The 20,010-nt window shown below is 38.5% G+C and overlaps 1 protein-coding gene across 2 annotated transcripts; it reads left to right on the top strand.

Moving 5' to 3' along the window:
• Positions 1–4,795: 4,795 nt before the first annotated feature.
• Positions 4,796–19,703, top strand: MAT2B (methionine adenosyltransferase 2 non-catalytic beta subunit). 2 transcript variants are annotated; one of them, XM_084884101.1, is made up of 7 exons: positions 4,796–5,000; positions 11,917–12,111; positions 14,758–14,872; positions 15,076–15,228; positions 17,027–17,220; positions 18,302–18,415; positions 18,798–19,703. In XM_084884101.1, exons 1-7 carry the CDS (start codon positions 4,971–4,973, stop codon positions 18,966–18,968), a joined length of 972 nt encoding a protein of 323 aa, XP_084740227.1. In that variant the 5' UTR covers positions 4,796–4,970; the 3' UTR covers positions 18,969–19,703. The 2 variants fall into 2 exon arrangements, with proteins under 2 accessions (XP_084740227.1, XP_084740226.1); XM_084884100.1 differs by lacking the exon at positions 4,796–5,000 and adding an exon at positions 6,774–6,949.
• The last annotated feature ends 307 nt before the right edge of the window (positions 19,704–20,010 follow it).

Raw genomic sequence — 20,010 nt, 5'->3', positions numbered from 1 at the left:
AGTCAAAACAGAAGTAAAAATAGAATCAGAAAAAAATTTTCTATTTAAAGGAAGGCAGAAAAAGAGGGAAAGGAAAACAAAGAACAAGAAAAAGGAACCCTCTTGCACCGCTGGTGGGAATGCAGACTGGTGCAGACACTGTGGAGAACAGTATGGAGTTTCCTCAAAAAACTCCCATTTGACCCAGTAATTCCACTTCTAGAAATATATCCCGGGGGGGGGGGGGGGGGGGGGGGATCAGAAAGGATATATGTATCCCTATGTTCATAGCAGCACAATTTACAATCACTAAGATTTGGAAACAGCCTAAGTGTCCATCATCATATGAGTGGATTAGAAAACTGGTACTTCTACACAGTGGAATACTGCTATAAAAAAGAAGGAACTCTTATCATTTGTAACAGCATGGATAGACCTAGAGAACATCCATGTTAAGCGAATTAAGCCATTTGGAAAAAGATAAATCTCACATGATCTCACTCATTTGTGGAATATAACGAACAACATAAACTGATGAACAAAATAGAGCGGGGGGGGGGGGGGGGGGGATATTTTAGGATCTAATAGAAGTAATCCTGTTATTTGCAGATTGTTAATACGTCCTTACAACTTTTGTGATATTATACTATATTAGTACAGTTTTAACAATATTATTTACCTAAAATACTTTTATTCTAAAATATTGTTTGTTGAATGTAATGTTATTATATGTAAGATCGTTTTTTCCTGAATAATTGGTGTTTATTGCATGTAAAATTTAAATTTGTTTTTCTTGAGATATTAATGTTTATTGCACAAAACATTATATTTAAGATCGTTTTTCTTGGGAAAAAATAAATTTTCACTTCTAAAATAAAAGGAAAACAAAGAACAGCGCTGGCTGGTGTGGTTCAGTTGATTGTCATCCTATTCACCAGAGGTCACCGGCTTGATTCCCAGTCAGGACACATGCCCAGTTGAGGCTTGATCCCCAGTTGGGGGCCTGCAGGAGGCAGCTGATCTATGTTCCTTCCTCTCCCTTCCTCTCTCTTAAACAACAACAAACGATAAAAACATATTCATAAAAACAAATGACAAATGGGCAAAAAGAAATCAAATTGCAATATGGTAAAATTAAATTTATGTCAATAGTCAACATTAAGTATAAATAGTCTATATACTCCAATTAAAATACAGAAATGGCCAAATTAAATTGAAAAGCAAAATTGACTATATGTTGCCTATAAAAATTTACTTCAAGTATAAAGACAAACAATAGAAAGACAAAAATAGATGGAAAAAAAGGATGTGAAAAGATACACCAAACTGAGAAGTGACATCAGCAAGATGATCAGGAAGCCCTGGATCCTCTTTCTCCCCAAGGACACGCTGATTCAACTTCAATACAGGAACTGTGAGAACTCCGGAAACCAGCTGAGAGTGACAGGAACACACAATGGAGAAAGGATAGCCTCTCCAACAAATACTGTTGGGAAAACTGGGTGTCCAAATGCAGAAGAATGAAATTGGAACCTTACCTTAAACCCTGCGTACAAAAAACGACTCAGAAAGAATTAGACTTACGTAGCCTGGCCACTGTGGCTCAGTGGTTGAGCCCTGAGCAGGAATCAAACTGTAACCTCCTGGTTCATAGATCGATGATGCTCAACCACTGAGCCATACCAACTGGGCAATAAACCCTTTCTTTCAGCACAACTTTTGGACTCAAGATTTTTTATTTTTTTAATATATTTTATAGATTTTTCACAGAGAAGAAGAAGAGAGGGATAGAAAGTTAGAAACATCGATGAGAGAAACATCGATCATCTGCCTCTTGCACACCCCCTATTGGGGATGTGCCCACAACCAAGGTACATGCCCTTGACCAAAATCGAACCTGGGACCTTTCAGTCCACAGGCCAACGCTCCATCCACTGAGCAAAATGGTTTTGGCAAGATTTTTTATTTATTGATTAATTTTTAGAGAGAGAGGAAGGGAAGTGGGTGGGGGGAGCGGGAAAATTTCTTGTTGTCCCACTTATTTTGCATTCTTGTATGTGCACTAACAGGGGATCTAACCTCCAACCTTGGTGCATTGGCAGGATGCTCTAACCAACTGAGCTGTCTGGCCAGGGCTCAAGACTGTTTTGTTTCGCCGGGACCGGTTTGGCTCAGTGGATAGAGCATTGGCCTGCGGACTGAAAGGTCCCGGGTTCGATTCTGGTCAAGGGCATGTACCTTGGTTGCGGGCACATCCCCAGTGGGGGGTGTGCAAGAGGCAGCTGGTCGGTGTTTCTTTCTCATCAATGTTTCTAACTCTCTGTCCTCAATTCTAACTCTGTCCCTCTCAATTCCTCTCTGTGTAAAATCAATAAAATATATATTTAAAAAAAAAAAAAAGACTGTTTTGTTTAACAAAGGCTTCCTTTAGTAATTTTGTGCCACATTTTAATTTAAACATTTTTAATCTGTCAAGAACTTATTTTAGTATAAGTAAATTAGGAATCCAGCCTTGTTGTTTTTAATGATTCATTTTTTAATTATTCCCTAATAAACTCCCATATGCATATTTAAGTCTAGCCAAGTTAATTAACATAATAGTATCTTTTGTACCAGGAGAGCAAGAAGCTAGAAAATCCCTGGGCAAGTGTGATGGGGAAACTGAGATAAGAAAATTAAACAAGGCCAAACATTTTGGGCAGCTGGCACCCAGCCTGTGAATTGCAAGACCTTGTGTTCTCTAACCAAGGACACTTGTGAGCAAATATTTTATACCCTCTTCCCAAACCAGAGAATACCCAGTTTAAATCACTCTGGTCTGGGAAAATAGAGAACTAAGGCCCATTAATGCCATTTGTGCCAGTTAAACCCAAGGACAGAGGAAGTTGGGAACAAATAACAACCCCATTAATGCCAAACAAACAGGATAAAAGTAAAATATACCAAAAATAATCTGCTGAAACCGGTTTGGCTCAGTGGATAGAGCGTTGGCCTGTGGACTGAAAGGTCCCAGGTTCGATTCCAGTTAAGGGCATGAACCTTGGTTGCGGGCACATCACCAGTGGGGGTTGTGCAGGAGGCAACTGATCGATGTTTCTCTCTCATTGATGTTTCTAACTCTGTCCCTCTTTCTCTCTGTAAAAAATCAATAAAATATATTTTTAAAAAAATAACAAGAATAATCCAAAACTCCCTTATACACTCATTTTACTACATCAGCATATTAAAAATGCACCTGAAAGCTGGTGAATATGCTACTGAAACCCTCCCCTAAGATTCTCGCTGCAGGAAAAAAAAAAAAAAAAAAAATATATATATATATATATATATATATATATATATATATATATATATATGTGTGTGTGTGTGTGTGTGTGTGTGTGTGTGTGTGTGTATATATGATTTTTTTAAATCACTGAATTGTAGAAGTTCTTGAGAGCTTGTTTGGAGGTTCTAGCAGGGGAGCGCAGCTACTCGTATACCCTTGACCGAAGACCGGTCCTCTCCTCTTGGGGGAAAGTCGTCCTCTTCGACCGAGCGCGCAGCTTCGGGAAGGACGCACATGGATCGGTGAGGGAGGAGGGGGACACCCGCCTAGCCAGCCAGATCAGCCGAATCAACCCTGGCGATCAATGGGGTGACAGATGTCGCAGCCAGATCGCCCTCACATCCTGTAGAAGTTCTTTAAATATTCTGAATATTAGTTCTTTGCAGATATAGGTATCAAGACCATTTCTCCAGTCTGTGCTTTTCTGATTCATGTTTTAAGTATTATCTTTTGATGAATAGATCTTTAAATGTTGTTGAATTTTAACTTATCAATTTTTTATTATTTTTAAAAAATATGTTTTATTGATTTTTTTTTTACAGAGAGGAAGGGAGAGGGATAGAGAGTTAGAAACATTGATGAGAGAGAAACATCAATCAGCTGCCTCCTGCACACCTATTCGGGATGTACCCACAACCAAGGTACATGCCTTTGACAGGAATCAAACCTGGGACTCTTGAGTCCGCAGACTGATGCTCTATCCATTGAGCCAAACCAGTTAGGGCATAACTTATCAATTTTTAAAAAAATTGTAAGTTCTTCATTATTTATAGACTCTCTGCATGCCACATAGAGTTTACCGTGTGCCAGGTGTGGACTCTAAGTGGGTAATATATCAAGAGCTAAGATATATTTTTAGGTTCAACTGAATAGCAATTTTGTTGTTAAATTGTTAGAGAGCCATAATCCAGAGCAGTAGTTCAAAATTTAATTGATCATATTCATCATCTTTGAAATAGTTAAAAGATTGTGCTCCATTCCTTCAGAATGATGTTTCATTTGATCTCTAAGTTGGTAATGTCTGGCCAAACTTAGGGCTTACCCACATGCCATTTTCTGGAACAGAGGGCAGGAGACTATTAGTGAAAATGACCTGTTGCATTTGAGTTTCTGCATGCTGTTACCACCTGCCTTGTACTGACCTTTGAAATGGTTAAAAAGCACTGAGGGGAAGAGCTAGGGGAAAGTTTGCTAAACAGATTCCGTTGTAATGTGGCTTAATAATAAAACATTTCAAATCAGGAATCAATTACATAGTGTGAGTGCTTTCCAAAGGCTGGCTCTTGCTTTTCTTCTGCAAGAGAAAATTGCAAAGTCCTCACTGAGAGGTTTTGTTGCTGTTGTTTCTTTAAAATAAAAAAAAAAGTTGGTTCTCCTAATGCTCTTGCTAATGGACCCTCACTAGTCTGGCCATTGAACTGGAAACTTCTCATTGGGTATTTTCAAGACTGCCACGGGGAATCAGCTGCCAGTTTACTGCAGTGTTGAAATCTGCACGAGTTTCTGGGATTGGCATCAAAATGCTAATTTAAAAGGTCCCGTGAAACCAGGGCTCACGTTTTCCCTGCCTGCACTCCCGGCAGAAAGAACAAAGACCCAGCCAGAGGAGACCAGAGGCGGAAACTCACCCCAAATCTGTTTCTCCTGAGATCATTTTGGAACCATGCCTGAAATGCCGGAGAACATGGAACAGGTAAGAGCTAACAGTTCAGGAAACGAGGCATTCTAGAGTTCCAGTTTCTTTAAAAGCAGCTTGGTGGGTGTCTGCTAAAAGCCGAAATGCACAGTGCCATTCATTTCTTTAAAACATAGAGCTGTGGGACATGAGAGAATAAACTAACTTTAATTATGGACCCTGTATGGAGAACTCAGCTAAGTCTCATTAATGGACATAAAAATAAAAAATGCAGAACAGAACAGCAATTTCATTTACACGATTAAATGCATTGCTGCAGGTGAAGGGTGTGTATAAGTGAGGATTTTATCCACAGTGTACGTGCCAGCCTTTCTTTGTCTCGGCGTGAATGGAGTCTGCTAACATAAAACTTTTAGCTCCAGGTTGCTCTCTTTAAATTTATAGACTTAGCCACAACACGAACTTGAATAGTGCCTGTATAATGATGGGATATATATATATATATTTTTTTTTTTTTTCCACATAAAAACTTTCCACTTTAAAGAGAATGATTACACGCCCATGTGCGCCTAGAACTACCTCACATTTTTCCCTGCAAGTATCACAAACTAGATTCTCAAATGCAGGCAGTAAACTTTTTGTTTCTCTCTTCTCTGAGAATCCAAGGGCTAATTGCATGGGCTTGCCCTTAGATCTTCTTCACATTGAATACTTCATTTTATTTTTCATAGATTAGATTGTAACACTTCCCAGTTTTTAAAGTGAGAGCTAAGAAGATCTGGAATCTTCCCCCTCAGCCCCCAACTGCCCTTTACTTGGTCCTCTGCAGGTCAGGCAGGTTTGGGGCTGGGGCTGTGCTCTCACTGCGAATAAATGCTTAAGTGATCAACAGTGACAGTCTGGATGAAAACAAAAACCGAAAAAGTGAGGGTCTGAGGGCTCAAACATTAACTGTTCCTAAGACACCACGTTCACACCGATAAGGAATGAGTTCTTGTGTGTGTGTGTGTGTGGGGGGGGGGGGGAGGATAGGGGGGAGAGGGTTGAGTAGGAAAGTCACAGGACTATTGCAAAAGGCTGCTTCCGCTCTAAAGCAAAAAGGGTTTTGAAAATAGGACTGTATTTTGAAGTGAAAGTCACTTGATTTTTCACTTTGAAAAGCGTGATGCAGGGTGCTCAGCATTATTCTCCCTCCTTGGTGCCTTCTTCAACTCTTGGTCCTACTTTTTTTTTAGCATCCCAGAAAGAGGTGGCGGTGACTCATTTGCTAACACTTGTGTTTTTCTTGTCTCTCTTCTGAATCTCTCAAAACAAAAAACAAAAAAAAAAACCCTCCTAAGGTTCCAGGGATATATGTCCATTGTGCTTTCTTTCTCTCTCTTACCTAACCCCTCTCCTCCCCCCGCTATGACTTTATAAAATGTCTTATCCCACTTTATATGTGGCATGCCCAGTTGATTTTTTAAAATTATGTTTTTCAATTGCAGTTTATATTCTCTATTATTTTGTATTTGTATTCGTTTCAGATTGACCCTTTATGCACAGCGCTGTCTGTCTACACACTTAAAACTCCACTCGATCCAATTCAATCCTTCCCTAGTCAAGAAAAAATAAAGGGAAAATAGATAACATAAACAGCCTTCTTCCTCCTGCCCCCAAACAAAGCTTGTATTCAGGGCTTGAGGCCAAGGCCTTTGTGTTGTGTGTCCCTTTAACAGTTGGCGCATGGGCGGAGAGCTCCCCGCCGGCGTGCCCGCCCCTTTCCGGGGCTTCCGCCTGGCGTGGCCAATCAGCGGGAGCGGCCTTGGCAGCGGAAGCCGGAAGCTGTGAGCGGCTCGGCCGGGAGCTAGGGGAGGCGGGCCGAGGGCCTCGGAGCGGCGGCTGGCGCCGTCCCGGGCTGGAACCTGAGGTCGTCGCTGCCGCGGCGAGCGGAGGCGGCAGGCATGGTGGGGCGGGAGAAGGAGTTCTCCATCCATTTTGTGCCCGGGCACTGCCAGCTGGTGGAGGTGAAGGGGGCGTCTCGTGGGGACCGGGCAGAGGGAGGGTTTCCCAGGTGCCCCGGCCGAGGCGCCTCGGGGCGGCGCCGCGGGGGTTGTTTACCTCGGCGGGCGCCCCCCCGTTCGGCCGGTTTTCTCTCCCAGCCTCCGCCCCAGCCTCCGCGGCCGCATCCGAGGAAATCCCTCCCTTTGGAGCCTCTCTTCCCCTCCAGGAATGAAGAGGGATTTTCTGAGCTGTCTCGGTTTTGATTCGACCTCTTATTTACTTATTTATTTATTTATTTATTTATTTATTTATTTATCTATTTATCTATCTATCTATTTATTTACCTATTTATTTATTTATCTATTTGGTCCTTCGTTCCTTCCCCTCGGTCTTACCCGCTGGTGCCGTGCCTGCCTCTTAGGAAGAAGGGGATAACGGTATCGGAGAGGATAGCTTGAACTCGTTTACACAAGACACCATGTTATGCGTTGTAATCTTCGTAACGAGGAGGGTGATGTCGCTCCATTTTACAGATGAGGAAACTGAGGCTTAGCGGGAATGCCCTTGGCCCATGGTCATGAAGTGCGTTATTATAACGGGTGTTTGGGGCCTTAAACGGCGACGGAGGGCTTTTTTTTTTTTTACAGTGCTTGGGACGACCACCCGCGACCACCCTTCTTGGTGTTCTGTCCCAGGCTTTCCCAGCACTCATCCGTCCACGGAAAATATATCTAAATTATATCTAGCTCCGGGGATGAGACTGGTAACTTGCCCAGACCCATATGTCTCATGGATCTGAGAAAGGATATAGTAGGACATGTCAGTTTTAGAGAATGCAGAATTGTAGCTCTTCTAAAAGGTAGCATATTTAGTGCTTTCGTATAATTTTGGGATTTGGGAGGAGGTAGAGTTAGGAAAAATGGTCTGTTTAAACTGCTATGTTGTCCCTGTGTAACCCCGAACAGGGCTGGGGGGTACATGTTACCTAGTGTTCGTGTTTGTTTATGTATATCTGCATACTTTTCACAGTAGGAGTTCACTAGTGTAAACTGGTTTTCCTTCAATAAAAAGTGGTACATCCAAAAGCTTGGGATGTATTTGCTGCTCTCAAAAAATGTAGAGTTGCCCTGGCTGGTTTGGCTCAGTGGGTAGAGCTTTGGCCTACCCACCGAAGGGTCCGGGTTCGATTCTGGTCAAGGGCAGGTACCATGGTTACAGGCTGGATCCTCTCCCGACCTGTGGGAGGCAACCAATCAATCCATGTGTCCCTCTCACATCCATGTTTCTGTCTCTCCCCCGCCCTTCTAGTCTCTTTAAAAATCAAATATCGTTAGGTGAGGATTAACAAAACAAAAACACTATAATAAAAAAATCTGCGGAAGGACGGTATTATAGTTTATGTTAGCGAAGCAGACTAGTGGTTTCTGTTAATACTGGCTGGGGGTGGGGAGGGGGAGTACAGTAGGGTTATAGGAGTTAGACCAATGTCATCTAAGTAATCACCTAGAAGTCTCCCAGCCCAGGAATGAATGATCTGTGCCTTGAGGGGAAATCTTGGGGTCAATTAAAGACAATCTGAAAAAATTGCAAAGTATTGTTATGTTTACCAGTAACATGTAAGAAGATCCCTCCTTAGGTTTTAGTGATTTTTCACCCTACTTTTTCTCTGACATGCTTAATTCAAGTGTGCGAAGATAGAAATCACTGTCACAGAGTACTGTTCGGGGTTATTCTGAAGGAGCCATTGATCTTTCATTATTACAATTTGGTGTTTGATTAGATAGCCTAGTAATAATGGTAGTTCCACATCTATAATAATAAAAGCACAATTTGCTAATAAGACTGGACGACTTTCCGGAAGAAGCCAGGACTGAGGGAAGCCCGGGTCCCGGGTGCCAGAGGGAAGCTGGTGCCCGGGAAGGAAGGCCTATTGCACAAATTTCGTGCATTGGGCCTGAGTTTAGTTACATAATGTGTCTACTTTTTCAAGAGTTTTTTCTTCGTATCTGTAAATGTGGCATCTGATATTACTGAATTCGGTACATCTAAGATTTTATACAATAAGAAATAAATATGTTCAGACTAACTTAAAGTGATGTTTGATATAATTTACCTATAGGTAATAAAAATTGAGAATTTTTAGGTTCACAAAATAATGTTCAGCTCTTTTAAAAAAAAAATAGATTTTATTGATTTCTTACAGAGAGGAAGAAAGAGGGATAGAGAGAAACATCAATTCAGCTGCCTCCTGCACACTCCCTACTGGGTGATGCCTGCAACCAAGGTTCATGCCCTTGACCGGGACCCCCCCAGTCCACAGGCCGATGCTCCATCCACTGAACCAAACCGGTTATGGCATTTTCAGCTCTTGATTGTGGTGTTGATGGAACTAGACAGTTTTTATTCTTCCATTCTGAGTCCCTCAGGGTGTTAGGATGTTCCTGTGTTTTGCAGGATTAAACTTATATAGTAACAGTCTAAAGTAATTTTCAGAGGAATATTTTCCTTTTTAAAAGAAAAAAGAAAAACTGTATGCTTTCAAAAGCTTTAGTAGAGTTCTGTTTATATATAGAAACTCAAAAATAAGTTATTTTTGATTGGCATCTTTTTATTTCAGAGTGAAACATTTTATTTGCCACCCACCAACTAGTGGCCCGGTGTACAATTTTTGCAGGGTGGGGGTGGGGAGAAGAAGGGTCCCCCAGCCTGCCCTGGGCCCTCTTACAGCCCCCTGATCTTTTGCCCCAAAGAGGTAGGAGCCACAAAGGATTGAGAAAAAACTCATTAGGTATTTGGCTGGACCATAAAAGCAAGAAGACCCAAGTTCTTCTAGTCTTCACCTTTTCCTTTTATTGTGGACAAATCCTTTAACATCTCTGGACTTCCGGTTCTTCCTTTTGGAAATATAGCTGCCTTGCCTATAACTAGGCTGTTAGGAACTAAAGGCATGATGTAGGTTTATATGACATTTGGTGGTTTTCAAATATAAGTTTGTGCAGAATCATTTATATTTCAGGAAGTGCTTGTACTTCTGATCTCTGCTCTTTAATAAAAAGAAACATTTTAAGTATTGACATATGACCATATTGTCCCAGGGTATAGGGCATAAGTTTTCCACGCATCTCCCATCCTTTTTTAAAGTTGTGTACGGTAGTATATTCTCTAAAGAGTCTTGCTGTGCTTGTAACAATGCTGCATTTCATCAAGTCTAAGATGCTCTCGCTTATAAAATCATCTGGGCTCTTTATTTTATGCTGCACTAAAAAGCAGACAGCACAGCCAAGCTATGACATTCATAAGATGCATCGCTATTTTATTCATTGACATGAGATGTTACAATGAGGGGAAAGAATGCTTCAGAGTCCGTGGATATGCAGAAATCTTAACTTACTGTTTACTGTATGGATTGCATAATGCTTGTTCTTTGACTTCAAATTTTCCTTTTTCAAAAAAAAATATTTTTATTGATTTCAGAGAAGAAGGGAGAGGGAGAGAGAGATAGAAACATCAATGATGAGAGAATCATTGATTGGCTACTTCCTGCACACCACCTGGACATATGCCCTGACCAGGAATCAAACCTCAGTCACTGAGTCACATTGGCCAGACTAATATTTCTTTTTAAGGAGGAAAGATGTTTTTAGAAAGATAGATGGCAATTTTTTTGATTATTTGAATAAGGGAAATTTATTTTGAGAAAAGCCTTGTTCTTTCCAGAAGTTCAAGAATACAGTTCTCAAAGTGCAGTTCCCAAATCTATTCCTTTGCTTATTTAGAGTGAAGTAAAAAATAAGAACTCAGAAGGAACCACATCGGAGCTCTCTCAACAGTATTTTCTCAGGGATGTTTATAGTACTTATCCTGTGTACATCGTTTTTTATTGTACTAGACTTGGCATGTTTTCTCTTTATGTTCAGTCTTTGTAGAACTCTTTTCTTGCCAAAATGTAAAGGAAATACTTTGCTGGCTGAAATCCTTGTTTTCATAGATCATTTGCCTGCGAGCCAAGTTTTGCAAAAGAAAACTTAGATGAATTTTCCTTCCACTTGTAAAAAGTGATGAAATTGGTTAATCTAAGAAAAAAAAAATATCCTTAAAGAATTTTTTATTGTTCCTGTCAGCCTTTCATTTCAGATTTTTCCTTTGATGGAAATACCTGATTTGGGTTGCCTTTTTTTTTTTTTTTTTTTTTTTAATGTATAGTCTGCTGCGTTATTCAGCTGAACTAGGGGCTAAGGAAAGATCTTTGGTTAGTGTACTCATCTTTAAAGTTTTGACATCTTAGAATTAGTTGCCTGTAACAACACTTTGAAATAAAAAGTCTTCAAGATGATAAAATTTAATAAAACTGACGTTGCTGACTTTATTCAAGATTAACTGGTCTGTGCAGGTACATTTAAAGTTTTAATTCAGGAACATTTACCAGTTTAGTTAAACTTAGAAAGGATATTAGTGCCAAAAGATAAAATTTATTTTTCCTTCTCATAAATTCCAGTGAAATGTGAATTCTCTTACTCAGACCTATCAAAATATGATATATCAGTGAAATTTTAAAGAAAGCTTGGGGTTAAAAACTGGTAACCAAAAATGTTAACTTATAAACATTGTTGGAATAAAACTGAAATATTTAATCAGGCCATAAAATAAGCATAAACCTAATTGTGGATTTTATAAATAGAAAAACTTATTCATTTGGACATCATTGATTATAAAATTAAGATTTTTTTTTATTAATGTAGGAAATCACAATCTTTTTGACTAGCTAATTCCTTGCCATGTAATCTTAGGTTTTTATTTGGGTGGGGGGTAAGATTATTAAAATTTAAGTGAAGTAGTTATCGATACAGTTGACTGATCTTTGTTCTTAAGACTTGGCTTATAGATATGGGACCTGAAGCAAACTACTCAGACTTGAAGTGGATGGTGTTGACTAATTTTGTTAAGGGAGCGTTTTCAAAGAAAATGCTTTTTCTTTTCCTTCGCCTTTTAGGAGGAAGTTAATGTCCCCAGTAGGCGTGTTCTGATTACTGGTGCCACGGGGCTTCTTGGCAGAGCTGTGTACAAAGAGTTTCATCAGAATAATTGGCATGCTGTTGGCTGTGGTTTTAGAAGAGCAAGACCAAAATTTGAACATGTTAATCTATTAGATGCCAATGCGGTTCATCACATCGTTTATGATTTTCAGGTATGGTTTCGTCTATTTACTTTAACAAATGTGAAACATATTAAGAATCATCTGGCCCAGCCAGTGTGGCTTGGCAGTTGAGCGTTGACCTCTGTATGAACCAGGAGGTCATGGTTTGATTCCCGGTCAGGGCACATGCCTAGGTTGCAGACTTGATCCCCAGTGTGGGGTGAGCAGGAGGCAGCCTATCAATGATTCTCTCTCATCATTGATGTTTCTATCTCTCCCTCTCCCTTCCTCTCTGAAATCAAGGAAAAATTAAGAAAATAAAACAGAATCATCTGGATGACATAGAAAATCTAGCTCTCAAGGAAGGGGGAGATAGGAGATCAACCGAAAGACTTGTATGCATGCATAACCAATGGATGCAAAACTCTGGGGAGGGAGGGCATGTATGGGAGTGGGGGGGGGGGGGCAATGGTAAGATATGTACACATATAATACCTTAATTTAAAAAAATGAAAAAAAAGAAGTTACCAAACTTAGACTCTATTAAGCAACAATATAAATACACTTAAAAAAGTTCTTTATTGTTTAAAGTATTATATATGTCTCCTCTCTCCCCACCCCCCCATTGACCTCTCCCCAGTACACTTTTAAGCATGGCAGAGTATATAAAATCCTTAAAATGACTAGGTTCAGACATAGGTTGACAAAAAGACAGAATATGAAGCATTTTATAAAAAATTTTTGTTTTTGAAGTGCTCTTCTAAGTAGCACTTTCGATACAACTGGATTTTTAAAAAATATATATTTTTATTGATTTCAGAGAGGGAGAGAAACATCAGTGATGAGAGAGAATCATTGATTGGTGCCGCCTGCATGCCCCACACGGGGGATAGAGCCCGGATCCAGGGCATATATCCTGACCAGAATCAAACGTGACTTCCTGGTTTAACCATTGGGCAAAGCTGGCTAGGCATGTACAGCTTTTTATAATAATGTCTGTAAATCTTACAACACTGTCAAATGGACAGTATTTCCACTTTAGAGGTGACAAAGGCTCAGAGATGTTAAATAATAACATGTTGGCCATGGCCACAGTAAAGTTCAGAAAACTTCAGTTTCTGTTCTACCTGTAATCAAATTGAAAGTTCATGTTTTTTTTTCTAAAAGTAATGGACCAGGTAACACCTACATTAGAATTTTTTGGGGGGAAACTTGTTCTTACGCTTCTTTCCCAGCAATTTTAATTCAGTAAGTCAGTTATGGGACCCAGGACTCTACATTTTAAGAAACACCACAGATTGTGCACATTCAAGTCTGAGAACAACTAAGACCGTGCTTCCTCAAGCAGTTGTTAAGAAGGGGAGAGTTTGTATGTGGGAAGGCCAGCCTGTCTGTCAGTGGTCTTCCCAGATCTTAGCTATGGCTCTGCTCCTCTGGGAAGTAGGTGCATTTCTGTCTTGACGTCTCTCACATGATGGTGAAACCGTCTCTTTATATGTCTTTCTTTTCCACTAGAGGATGAAATCCTGCTTCTTGCACATGCTTAGCATATAGGTGGTATTCTAAATGCTCAGCTGGGAAAATAATTCTTATAGAAAGTTGATTTGCTTCAAATAGTCTAAGACAGTGGTTGGCAAACTGTAGCTCGTGGGCCACATGCGGCTCTTTGGCCCCTTGGGTGTGGATCTCCCACAAAATACCATGTGCAGGCGCACACGTACAGTGCCATTGAAACTTCGTGGCCCATGCGCAGAAGTAGGTTTTCAGCTCTCAAAAGAAATTTCAGTCGTTGTACTGTTGATATTTGGCTCTGTTGACTAATGAGTTTGCTGACCACTAAAAGATTTGAACTTATGAATTTGATTTGCAGTTGATATTCCTTGCCCTTTAACATAGATTTATTAAGATTTAAGTCATGCCGAAACTGGTTTGGCTCAGTGGTAGAGCGTCAGTCTGTGGACTGAAAGGTCCCAGGTTCGATTCCGGTCAGGGGCATGTACCTTGGTTGCGGGCACATCCCCAGTAGGGGTTGTGCAAGAGGCAGCTGGTCAATGTTTCTCTCTCATCGACGTTTCTAGCTCTCTATCTCTCTCCCTTCCTCTCTGTAAAAAATCAATAAAATATATATATATTTTTAAATATTTAAGTCATATTAATCACACAAATGATAGCTCTTTTCTCTCATCTGAATTTGGGGGTGAATTTCTAAATGTAGTAGTTGACACAGATGATTGTGTGATTTTGCCTAGGGTTTGCCAAATTGCTCTTTTCTTTTCAGAGCCTTTATGTATGTATGTATGTATGTATGTATGTATTCGTCACCCAAGGATGTTTTTCATTGATTCCAGAAAGAGAGGAAGGAAGTGGGGAGGCAGAAAAAGGGAAGGAGGAAGGGGGGAGAGAGAAAAACATTAATGAGAGGGAGAAACATCAATTGGTTGAGCCCCAATCAGAGATTAAAACCCTGACCCTTTGGTGATGGGATAAAACTAACTAACTGAGCCACACTTGCAGGGTGTCTACATATAATTTTAAGGAAGTTCAAACCTTGAAAAAGGGGAGCATGACAAATACAATGATTCTTTAGTTGAAGGAATGTTGAACTAAACATTGTTGTAGAATTAAATCACTTTTGGAAGGCTGTGGTTCCTCTGTTTTATTCCTTTATTGGGTTAAAAATCAATGCTTAACTTGCAGCCCCATGTCATAGTACACTGTGCAGCAGAGAGAAGGCCAGATGTTGTAGAAAATCAGCCAGATGCTGCTGCTCAGCTTAATGTGGATGCTTCTGGGAATTTAGCAAAGGAAGCAGGTAATGACTACTTCATAAAATCATTTAATAAAATATTAAATGATTGCTGAGTTTGTAAATATTAAAGTTGTATAGATTGCTTGTAAGAGATTTGTCTATATATGATACATTTGAAAATATCACATATATATAATCTGTTAAGAATTACAGATAAGATTAATGTTATGTTTTAATTTTAATAAATTGTTTTTCGTTGTTTGTAGCTGCAATTGGAGCATTTCTAATCTATATTAGCTCAGATTATGTTTTTGATGGAACAAATCCTCCTTACAGAGAGGAAGATATACCAAGTCCTTTAAATCTCTATGGCAAAACCAAATTAGAAGGAGAAAAGGCTGTTCTGGAGAACAATTTAGGTAAGACACAACCATCTCTTTAGCCCCAGATTTGTTTTGGGGATTACTTTTTGTTATGATGTGGTGTGTATTTAATTAAAAAAAAAAAAATCAAAGAACAAGTCACTGGAGAAAAATGAAAGAATGTAGTTAATTAAAAAATAATAATTTTAGAAATCTTAGAATTTGTGAATTTTTCCAGGTTTTCCCCCAGTATCACTATGTACATAAATATTGTGTATAGGAAAAAAGAAATCATACAGTACAAAATTTTGTAATCTGGTTTCAAAGAATGAGCCATGTCATTTCTCTTAGATGGTTTTCTGTTATTTGTGTGGTTTTTCTTTTCTATGTGTGATTGTGTATACATCTGTATATACACATGTATGTGCTGATTATAAAAGGTATGTGCCCTCCTTGTAAAACAATTTTGTAAAATGTGAAATTGTAAGGAGTGAAAGTTCTCCTCCATTGCTGCCTCAGAGAAGCACCGAATGTGGTTATGTATGCATGCGCGTTTTTTTGTGGATTTTTAAAAGGTGTGCATATTGTTTTATAATTAGTGTGTGTGTATGTCCCCCTCATATATTTGCATTTCAGTTCAGATGGGAGCCATCATTAAAGTGTCAATTATAGCCAAAACCAGTTTGGCTTAGTGGATAGAGCGTCGGCCTGCTGACTGAAGGGTCCCAGGTTCGATTCTGGTCAAGGGCATGTACCTGGGTTGCGGGCACATTCCCAGTGGGGGATGTGCAAGAGGCAGCTGATCGATGTTTCTCTCTCATCGATGTTGCTGGCTCTCTATCCCTCTCTCTTCCTCTCTGTTAAAAATCAATAATATATATATATTTTTTAAAAGTGTCAATTATCTAGTCAGTTGTAACCCCTCATTAGGACCAACATAAAATCTAAATACATCATAATTCTTTATTCAGTGGTTCCAAGAATTATGTAGTAAATACTCACATACCCTTCATTTTATATAGATTCACCAATTGCCAATGTTTGCCACATGTGTTTTATACATAATATTTTTTTCCTGTATTCATTAAGAACTAGTTGCATTTTACAATACTCCAAAATACTTGACTGTGCATCTTCTAACCAGGATGCTCTTTACATAATTACAATGCAGTTATCTCACTCAGGAAATTAAACGTTACTGTCATATAATATACAGTCTATAGAGAAATTTCCCCAGTTGTCCCATTAACATCCTTTATTGCATTTTATTTTATTATTTTTTATAATATTTTTATAAGAGAATGGCTTTGTTCTTTTTAAAAATATATATTTTTATTGATTTCAGAGAGGCAGGGAGAGGAAGAGATCAGAGAGGCAGGGAGAGGAAGAGAGAGATAGAAACATCAGATGAGAAAGAATCATTGATTGGCTGCCTCTGGAACAACCCATTCTGGGAATTGAGCCCCAAACCAAGGCATGTGCCCTTGACCGTAATTGAACCTGGGACTCTTCAGTCCAAGGGCCGATGCTCTACTCATTGAGCCAAACTGTCTAGGGCTGCATTTTATTTTCTAATCTAGGATCCAGTCAAGGATCACTCATTGCATTTAGTTGTCATGATCAGTTTCATTTTTAATGATCATAATAATGAAGAAAGTATGTGTAAAAATACCCCAAATAGGAGAACATTTAAAGACACTCTAGATTACATTTGTTAAATGGGCATTATTACAGTGAGCTGTGTCATTTTGGTCTATTTTAAGTTTTCTATAATATTGTTAAATCCACATAGTTGGATCTTACATCAAGCCTTAAGAACCAGTCAGCTTTAAAATATTACCTGCTTCATTTCTAGGAGCTGCTGTTTTGAGAATTCCTATTCTGTATGGAGAAGTTGAAAAGCTGGAGGAGAGTTCTGTGACAGTTATGTTTGATAAAGTCCAGTTCAGCAACAAGTCAGCGAACATGGACCACTGGCAGCAGAGGTTCCCCACGCACGTCAAAGACGTAGCCTCCGTGTGTCGTCAGCTGGCGGAGAAGAGAATGCTGGTGAGAACCTTTGCAAGGAAGATTTTCTAACTTCCATCTTAGTAAAATCCTGTTAATGAGCGGAAGTTAAAGTACTTATTTATTCCTACTTTTTAATTTTTTTTAATGATTTTTTCAATTAAGAGTTTACATTCAGTGTTATTTTGTATTAGTTTCAGGTGTACAGCACAGTGATTAGACAATCAAATACTTTAAAAAGTGTTCCCCCCAAAAAAATAAAATAAAAAGTGTTCCCCCAATATTTCCAGTACCCAATTGGTATACCATACACAGTACTTATAATAATATATTGACTCTATATTTCCTATGCTATACTTTATAAAGTGCTTTTTTAAAACTGTAAGGAGAGTAAGCAAAAATAGTTTATAGATAGATAGTAGGCTATATTTATGAATTATAAAAATATACCCTTGTGTTTGCATTTCTCAAATACTATAGATCCCATCTGTCATTCTTTTATTTCAAGATGACTTGAAAACTTGTATTTATTCTTTGGGTAACAAAGTAATCTCCTAATGTCTTTTAAGAATTTTGATGAAGCACTGTGTAATGTTGAAGAAGATTCTACATAGGAATTAACAATTTCAGCCACAATTTCAGGAGTTAAATATTTGAAAGATTAGAGACTGACGTATTTTAGAATATTACTAATAATATGACTGTACTTTTTAACATAAAATTTTATATATATTAAACATGTACTCTGACAGTATTTGATAACGTTATAACTGATGAGCTCATCTTGAAAAATGGTTCTATTAAGTATTGTCGTTAGCTTAGAATAATTAGAAATACTCATTATATTGGACTATGTTTCCATAAAAATCTGTAATTTTTAAGATTCCTGCTAAATAAAATAGTCATTTATATTTTTATTTTAAAAAATTCTCAAGGCTAAATTCTAGAAATTGCTTTTCATGTTAGTTGGGAATATACTTTATTTTAGATATCTTTTGGAGAACATTCCAGAGAGAAGAGATGCATTTTAATTCCTGGGCCTTTTGATTACCTTTCTTGTCAAACCTACCATTCAACTAAACTCAGAAAGTTGAAACTGTTTTGAATGTTGTGTCCTTGTCAGGATCCATCAATTAAGGGAACCTTTCACTGGTCTGGAAATGAACAGATGACAAAGTATGAAATGGCATGTGCAATTGCAGACGCCTTCAACCTCCCCAGCAGTCACTTACGACCAGTAAGTATATGGCATTTAAAGCCTTGCTTTTTCAAATTCCAGAGCTAACACTGTAGTGTGTATTGTTGATAACATTTCCTTGTTGCTTTGGAAGTATTGGTAACTTCCATTTTCTGGTATTAATCACAGTAACCCTTGCTTGTATGTGGCAATTTATATCGCTAATTTTCTCTAAATTATTAGTTAAAAGAGCCAGTCAGTATTGGTGACATTTATACGAAATGTATTGTCTTTATTATAGCAGCTTTTTAAAAAAAAAATATATATTTTTTCAGGGATCAAATAAGATTTGTACTAAGAGCTAAATGAAGTAGAGAATATAAAATCTCAACATGTAGCCTTTCATGTATTTTTCATGTTTTCTTTTTATTTTTCTTTCAAGATAACTGACAGTCCTGTCTTAGGAGCCCAACGTCCAAAAAATTCTCAGCTTGACTGCTCCAAATTGGAGACGTTGGGCATTGGTCAGCGAACACCGTTTCGAATTGGAATCAAAGAGTCACTCTGGCCCTTCCTCATTGATAAGAGATGGAGACAGACAGTCTTTCACTAGTGTATGGGTTGTCTTTTTTTTAAACAATAGAGTATGTGGCACTTTCTAAAGGAAATAGTTTTGTATGAGTGCTCTTTAGTTGTGACTTAGGATCTTTCAGGTAAACAATGCTCTTGCACTAGTGAAATCGTGTAAAGAAACTGAGGTCAATAATGCCTTGCTTGATGTAATGATGTTTCTTATCATTTTGTTTGTTCTGGCTTAATTTGCTGTTTGAATGTAGTAGATTATGATTGTTCAATATTTGTGAGCTGGGATGAAACAGATCTGCTGTAGACTTTTTTTTTTTGAGGGAGTGGGGATGAAATGCATTGTTCATTCCTCTAAACCTCTACATTTTCAGGACTATTGCAACTGTTGACCCTTTTCTGTTTTAAAGTGTTAAATATTATGAAAATCATTGATGTTCATTATTTGCTTTGCTTGAGCCCAGATCAAAATGTTTGAAGAAAGAAACTTTATTTTTGCAACTTCAGTGTGGTTTTTATGCTTGAGATATTTCCACATGTCATGTATATTGTCACTCCTGCAGCTCCATGCCTCCTGCTTGTGTAGCAGTGTATGGTGAACACTTGAAAGAGAATGTGTGTATGTGTCTGTATTTTTAAATATATATAAAACTGTCGTTTTCACTCCATGTCATTGATATTTCCTATGTATGGTAATACTGATAATAATGGGCCTTGTAAGTCTTTTTGACCATCCATAAATAATAATAAATGTGTACTGTTGGCATGGGAATGCTGAGTTTTCTTATTTCTTTTTTTTAAATGTAAGGACCAACCATATAGGCTGATATCTACTGTGTCAGCTGGTTGGTTTTTACTAAAGAAACTAGTCTTGTTACATGTTTACATAAAATGTTTTTTCTGAAGAATGCAGAATATCTGAATGTATTATCTGCACTAAGCGAAACTCGGGTGACCTTAGCCTCAACAATATCCTTGGTCCTTAGGAAGATATGACTTGGCTTCTATTCAGGGGTTCATGCACACCCTCTTTCAGATTTTCCGATACCACTCATGGGGTATTCTAAATCTTA

Source organism: Pipistrellus hanaki (genome assembly GCF_964339955.1).
Source record: "Pipistrellus hanaki genome assembly, chromosome: 5".
NCBI lineage: Eukaryota > Metazoa > Chordata > Mammalia > Chiroptera > Vespertilionidae > Pipistrellus > Pipistrellus hanaki.
This window is presented reverse-complemented; position numbering and strand designations above follow the sequence as displayed.